This window comes from Numenius arquata, chromosome 25 (assembly GCF_964106895.1).
Source record: "Numenius arquata chromosome 25, bNumArq3.hap1.1, whole genome shotgun sequence".
Lineage (NCBI taxonomy): Eukaryota > Metazoa > Chordata > Aves > Charadriiformes > Scolopacidae > Numenius > Numenius arquata.
The window spans coordinates 5,831,328-5,837,695 of NC_133600.1; the positions used below are offsets into that span (position 1 = coordinate 5,831,328).

The 6,368-nt window shown below is 59.7% G+C and overlaps 1 protein-coding gene across 1 annotated transcript; it reads left to right on the forward strand.

Annotated features, from left to right (window-relative positions):
- The first annotated feature begins 232 nt into the window (after positions 1-232).
- POLR2E (RNA polymerase II, I and III subunit E) lies at positions 233-3,963 on the forward strand. The gene is made up of 8 exons (XM_074163736.1): positions 233-319; positions 501-675; positions 1,764-1,879; positions 2,288-2,368; positions 2,575-2,633; positions 2,814-2,892; positions 3,326-3,405; positions 3,788-3,963. Exons 1-7 carry the CDS (start codon positions 263-265, stop codon positions 3,389-3,391), a joined length of 633 nt encoding a protein of 210 aa, XP_074019837.1. The 5' UTR covers positions 233-262; the 3' UTR covers positions 3,392-3,405; positions 3,788-3,963.
- Positions 3,964-6,368: the final 2,405 nt, after the last annotated feature.

The following is a 6,368-nucleotide window of genomic DNA, read 5'->3' on the forward strand; positions in this document are numbered from 1 at the left end:
CTCCCCACAACAACGCCCGACCCCATCCCATGGCGCTCCGCCCTCTCAGCCAATCGGCGACGCGGGAAGCTGGGAGGCACCGCCTCTTGCGGGCCGCGTAGCCAATCAGCGTGCCCGGTTGGATAATGGCGGGGAGCCGCCCAATGGGCTGCGGTGGACTACAGCTCCCAGAAGCCCCTGGGCCCGAGGACCCCGCGGCTGCCCCGGCGGCGCCTCAGGCGCCGCCGGGGCAGCCGCGGGGTCCTCGGGCCGTGAAGGAAACATGGACGACGAGGAGGAGACTTATCGCCTGTGGAAGATCCGTAAGACCATCATGCAGGTGCGGGAGGGCGGCGGCGGGGTGTGTGTGCGGTGCTCGGGGGCCCGGTGGGTGTCGTTGCGGCCCGGTGGGTGTCGTTGCGGCCTATCCCGGCCCGTCCCGTACCCCGTACCCCGTACGCCCCCCCACCCCCGGTGGTGATGGCGGCGGTTGGCCTGAGGTGAGGGGGTTCTCTCGGCAGCTCTGTCACGATCGGGGCTACCTGGTGACCCAGGACGAGCTGGATCAGACGCTGGAGGAGTTCAAGGCCCAGTTCGGTGACAAACCCAGCGAGGGGCGGCCCCGCCGCACCGACCTGACGGTGCTGGTGGCTCATAACGACGATCCCACCGACCAGATGTTCGTCTTCTTCCCGGGTGAGCTCAGAGTGCTCTGGCCGCCGTTCCCGGGGTCGGGAGCGGGGTGGAAGAACCGTAGAATCATCCTAGAACCATCCTAGAGCCATAGAATCATCCTAGAACCATCCTGGAACCATAAAGTCGTCCTAGAACCGTCCTAGAACCATCCTAGAACCATAGAATCACCATAGAATCATCCTAGAACCATTCTAGAGCTATAGAATCATCCTAGACCCATGGAATCCCGGCTTGGGCTTGGAGGGGAGCTCAGGGATCATCTGGCCCCACCGTTCTCAGCCAAAGCACGCTCTAAACACAACAGCCCAGCCCCCTGCCCAGCCCAACCTTGGAGGTGCCCAATGCCGGGGAAGCCCCCGCTTCCCTGGGGAGATTATTCTAATGGCTGATTTTTTTCACTGTGAAAAATTTTCCTCTGGTGTCCAACTGGAATCTTCCCAGGAGTAACTTGTACTCGTTACCCCTTGTCTTTTCCGTGGGACTCCTGGTAAAAAGGGAGCCTCCATCTTCTTTGCAGCCACCTTTTAAATACTAGAACGTGGTGATAGGGTCTCCCCTGAGCCTTTTTTTTCTCAAGGCTGAACAAACCTGGTTCTTTCAGCCTTTCCTCATATAGCAGCTACCCCTGATCATCTCCGTGGCCCTTCTCTGGCCCCTCTCCAGCCTGACCACAGCTTTTTTGCGCAGCAGGGAACCAAAACTGAACACAGGATTCCGGGTGTGGCCTGACCAGTGCTGAGCAGAGTGGGATAATGACTTTTTTTGTCTTCTGTGGGTGATGCAGCCCAGCATCACGTTGGGTTTCTTTGCTGCAGCAGCCCCATTGCTTGCTCATACTGACCCCCAGGGCCCTTCCCACAGCGCTGCTCCCCAGGGAGATCCCAGCCCATGCTGCACTCTGGGATTATGTTTTCCCAGGTGCAAAACCTTACACTTGTCCTTGTTGAACTTCATAAGGTTCTCGTTAGCCCACTCTTCCAACCTGTCCAGATCTTCCTGTGGCCAGAAAGGTGTGTTGCTCTCTGGGGGCGTTAAGAGAATGAGGGAGGGCTCTTTGTAACCCCTTTCCTCTGGAACTCCTTCCCCAGAGGAGCCCAAGGTTGGAATAAAGACGATCAAGATGTACTGCCAGAGGATGCAGGAGGAGAACATCACCAGAGCGCTCATCGTGGTGCAGCAGGGCATGACCCCCTCGGCAAAGCAGGTACGAACTGCCGTCAGGGGAGGCTGCCTGAGAGTCAGAGGGTTGCTGTGGGCCAGGGATGTCTTGCTTGTCTGTTTTTAAGTGCTGCTTTAGGTAAATAAAAGCCTAGAATATCCTTCCAGATAAAATCTTTTGCTGAAGACTTTGGTACCTTAATGCAGGCTCTTGCTTAACGTACGAGTGCATTTGGCCAGAACAGCTGGTTCTGGTTCCAGAAGAACAGCCAAGGGCCCAGGAGCAGTCAAGAGAAAAGGGGATGTTTGCCAGTGGTCAGGAGATGTCTTTGCTCCTGTGTAGCTGCGTCTGAGCATGAATGTGGTGACCCCACGCTCGCCGTGGCGGCTGTTCATGGAGGGGCAGGGCTGTCCCGGAGCAGCGCTGCCGTCTGACACAGCTTTCCCTTCCCAGTCCCTGGTCGACATGGCTCCCAAATACATCCTGGAGCAGTTCCTGCAGCAGGAGCTTCTGATCAACATCACAGAGCACGAGGTGAGCGGTGTCGGGCGGCGGAGCGAGGGCGGGATGATCAGTCTCTGGTGCTGAGCTGCTCCCAGGGGACCTTCTCTCGGCCTTTGGGCTGAGCGACACACTCAGAGTTTTCTTCCTGACAAAGGAGTCACTTCTCCCGCCGCTGTGAGGAGCCACTCGCTTTCTCTGGCTTCGTGATCTCACCCTCTCTCCCCTGTTGTTTACAGTTGGTCCCGGAGCACGTTGTCATGACAAAAGAAGAAGTAACGGAGCTGCTGGCCAGATAGTATCCTTTGTTTGTTCCTTCCCTTCCTGCCTGGGCGTGAGGCAGACAGGCTTTGGGCTGAAAATGAGTATATCTGTGTGTGGTGGTTTATGACTTTTTTCCCCGAGCTGCGCTGACGAAGGGGAACCTGGGCCGGTCGCATGTTCTGCTGGGGGAGCTTCTCCTTAACCCCCCACCCAGTAAACTCAGAGAGAACCAGCTCCCCAGGATACAGGCCGGCGATCCCGTGGCCCGGTACTTTGGAATAAAGCGTGGGCAGGTGAGAGAGGAATAGACTCAGGCACCAGCCGTGGGCAGGGCCAGGAGGGGGGATCCTCTGGGGTATTTCAGAGCTCCTGGAGGCAGCAGAGGGGTCTCTTTCAAACATAAAAGCTGCGGTGGGTGGGGGGCGGGTGTGTGTATGGTGAGCAGCTTCTAGCGAGGACATGGCAGTCTCGGCCGCTTGCTGAACAGGCGGGTGACAGGCGAGATGTGACACAGCCCCACGCTCTGCCATCTCCCCTTCCCTCGCACTGGGGGGCGGCACTTCCACCCTGTGCCCCCGCCTGCAGCGGGGAGCTCAGCGCCGGTGTCTCTGTGGCTGCTGAGAGCCCCGCGCTGCCGGGGTCTGCAGCTGTGTGGGGCCGGGGAGCCCTGCGGGGGTGCTGCCACCAGCTCCTCTCCCTCAGCAGTCCCTTCTGTCACCCTTCCAGGTGGTGAAGATCATAAGACCGAGTGAGACCGCGGGCCGCTACATCACCTACCGCCTGGTGCAGTGACGCGGGGCTGCGGGGTAAGGCCGAGCGCGACCCGCCCCCGGCCAGCGGAGGCCGCGGGGCAGCGGGGGGGCTGAGCTGGAGTGAGCTGCCTCCGGGAAGAGATTGTCTCAGAGCTTTAGATTGTTCGTGGAGGGAGCTGTTGGCGAGAGGACGGAGCGGGGCAAAGCTTTCCGGGCCTCGGTACCCACCTGTGGGTGTTCGGGGCAGTTAGTGGGGCTCAGGGGGGTGATTCACACCCCGAGTTCTGCTTCCTCCGGCTGTGGGGGAGTTGTGTGACGCATCCCCATCGGCCCATCCACCAGCGAGTCACAGACCCTCCGAGATCTCTGCCTTTTCTTAGATGACCCAGGAGGTTCCCTGCAGGGATGTTACTCAGCCTAATTCTTTGTTTTCCAGCATCGACTTTGCTGTAACCCCTTGGTCTTTGAAGGACTCAAGCCATGGAATCACCTGGCGCAGCAGGAGGGCGCAGGGAGGAGGCGAGTGGAGAAAAGGGCCTTTGCCTTTCCTATTTTATTTTATAGGATCTTATTTTTAATAAATAATAAAGGTTTGTACTCTGGCTGTTCCTCACTGGTGCTGTGTTTCTCAGCCTCTCCCTGTACCTTCTGGAGTTGGCGGGTTCCCCTCTTGCCCGGGGCTCTGCTGGACTCGCCCGGAGCTCGCCCCGAGGGCTCTGAACTCGGTGTGTGGTTCTGGCGCTGCCTCGTTCCTTCCCTCACCTCTGCCCTCCGGCCCTTGTTCTGAGACCTCCATGATCGGATACTGAGCTGGAGAGTCGCTTATCTCCCTCGGTCACTTTCATTTTAATCTGTTTCAGCTCTCTTGAGGGTTTTTTAAACTTCAGTTTACTTGCTAGAAATACTTGGAGTCCTTCCTTACGGTGCGTAGCCTCCCGCGGCCACGGTGTGTGGCTCTGGAAGACTCTGATCCCCGGGACGGACACAGGTTGGAACACACAGATTTTATTTATTTTTGCGAGTCGTGTCAATCCGAACACAGCGAAACACGTAACAGCTTCCTGCAGCAGCACGGGCGCGGGGCAGCAAACACGCTTCCCTTCTCCCGCGCTGCATTGACGCACGGAGAGAAGGGGGCCTGTCACCACGTGAAGCTCAAGCGCAGCTTTTGTCCCTTCCCTCACTCACACCCACCCTCACAGTCACTCACTCCTGGTACCGCCCGGGCAGGGGGTCCCTCCTCCGCCTCCCTCCTGCTGCCGGGGAAATGAGCCGCTGGACAATCCCAGCGTCTGGCTGAAGAGCCGGAAGAGCTCGGGCCCTTCCATGGCTCAGGGAAAAACCATTTACCTGTGCGTTACCTCGGGGGTTGTACCTTTACCCTGCCGTGCCCAGGGGCGTTCCCCGTGAGTCCTGGGGGAGCTCCAGGAACCGGAGCCCGGGCTCTCCCTGGGCTGGGGACCGATCCTCTGAGGGGTCAGTCGCCCAGTTCTGCCGTAACGGGGTGCGTGTGACCCCCAAACGCCGCTCGGTGTGCCTGGGACCGCTCCCGTGTGGCTCCCTCGGCTCCTGCCCTCCCTGGGGGGCGGCTGCTCCCACGCGTGAGCGGAGGGACTGAGAGCGTCCCACCGAGGGGAGCTCTGGCTGATTATTAGATAAAGCTTTGGGTTTGTGCAATTCCTCAGGAGCCCTGGGCCGCGCGTTGCCCCCGTGTGAGGTGCCCTCGCGTGTCTGTCCCCAGCCGGGTCTGGTGGCACGTTGGGCGGTGACAGGGGGGACGCACCCAGGCAGCGGCAGGGGAATAGAAGGAAACAGCTTTCAGCTCTTTCTAAGCTTAAAATCTACTGGTTTCTCTATAGCTTCAGTGCAGAAAAGTCTCATAGCTTTAAAAAAATATACTTTGACTGGTCTCATTTGACCCTCAAAGTTCCTTTGCCAGCAGAGGTAGTGGATTCATGAAGGGTTATTATCTCTTTACAAAAAAAAAAAAAAAAAAAAACCAAACAAAAAAAGCCTCTCACAGTGGCGGGGGCTGGGACCCGGCTGGGGCCGTGAGGGTCCCGAGGAGGCGGCGTCTCCCCTTGGTGACCCGCTCCCTGCTCCGCTGGAGGAGCACCAGGGCAGTCCTGGACTCGCAGCTCAGATTTTCAGAGACCAAATATCAATCAAAAAGCCAAACCCTGAGAGATGAGGCAAAGCTCAGGACCCTGCAGCCAGGACCCCCCGTCCCCGCATCCTGCTCACAGCCTGTGGCTGCTCTTCACGAGGCTCCCGCCAGGTAGAAAAATGCCCATAAATACAAGCAGCAGCGCAAACCTCGTCCCCCGAGGCCGGCAGGGCCCCGCGCTGGCCAAGCCCCGTGTCCCTTAGGAGCGTGGGGGCAGCAAATTCCCGGCTGGAGGTGGGGTGCCCGGAACAGTCAGTTAGAAACGATAATTGCCCCTCGCAGGGCCTGGCAGGCGGTGCGGCCCGAGCCGGCTCCCTGCGAGATGGTGCGGGTGGATTTTACCCAGCTGCGCCGACCCCAGCGCTCCCCCAGCCGTGTCCCCTTCCCCGTGTCTGTCCTCTTCCCCAGAGCCAGCCCGAGCCCACGGTGCTCGGTGGTGTCCGTCTGTCCGTGCCTGGCCACGGTGCCCTTCTCCTGCCCGCTGTTGGGGACCTCCCCCTGTATCACCCCCTCTCCCCTCCGGCCGCAGCCAGCGAGGACGGTCAGATCCTTTGACTCTTCCTGCCTCGGTTTCTGCAGCGGAGGCGTGGGATCAGGGAGCACGGCCAAAATGAAGCCCGTGGCCCGGCAGGGGAGCAGCAAAGCCCCGGGTCCCTTTCCAGCCCGGAACAAGCAGCGAGGGCTCTGCGGGCTTCAGCTCCTTCCCAGGACACGTAGTTCTGGGCTGTTGGACCTGCCCCCGTCGGGAGCCGAGGGGCTCAGGGGGTTTTGTGTGAAAGCTCCAGCCACGGAGCAGCGAGGACGGTGCCTGTAGCTGACACACCAAACCCCCCCGAGATCCCCAGGGCTC

What these genes read in the sequence shown, in the direction of transcription:
- POLR2E (XM_074163736.1), top strand. Translation starts at nt 263, where the DNA reads ATGGACGACGAGGAGGAGACTTATCGCCTGTGGAAGATCCGTAAGACC. An exon ending in TCAACATCACAGAGCACGAG is followed by an intron (nt 2,369 to 2,574) that starts GTGAGCGGTGTC and finishes TGTTGTTTACAG; the next exon opens with TTGGTCCCGGAGCACGTTGT. An exon ending in ACGGAGCTGCTGGCCAGATA is followed by an intron (nt 2,634 to 2,813) that starts GTATCCTTTGTT and finishes CCCCCCACCCAG; the next exon opens with TAAACTCAGAGAGAACCAGC.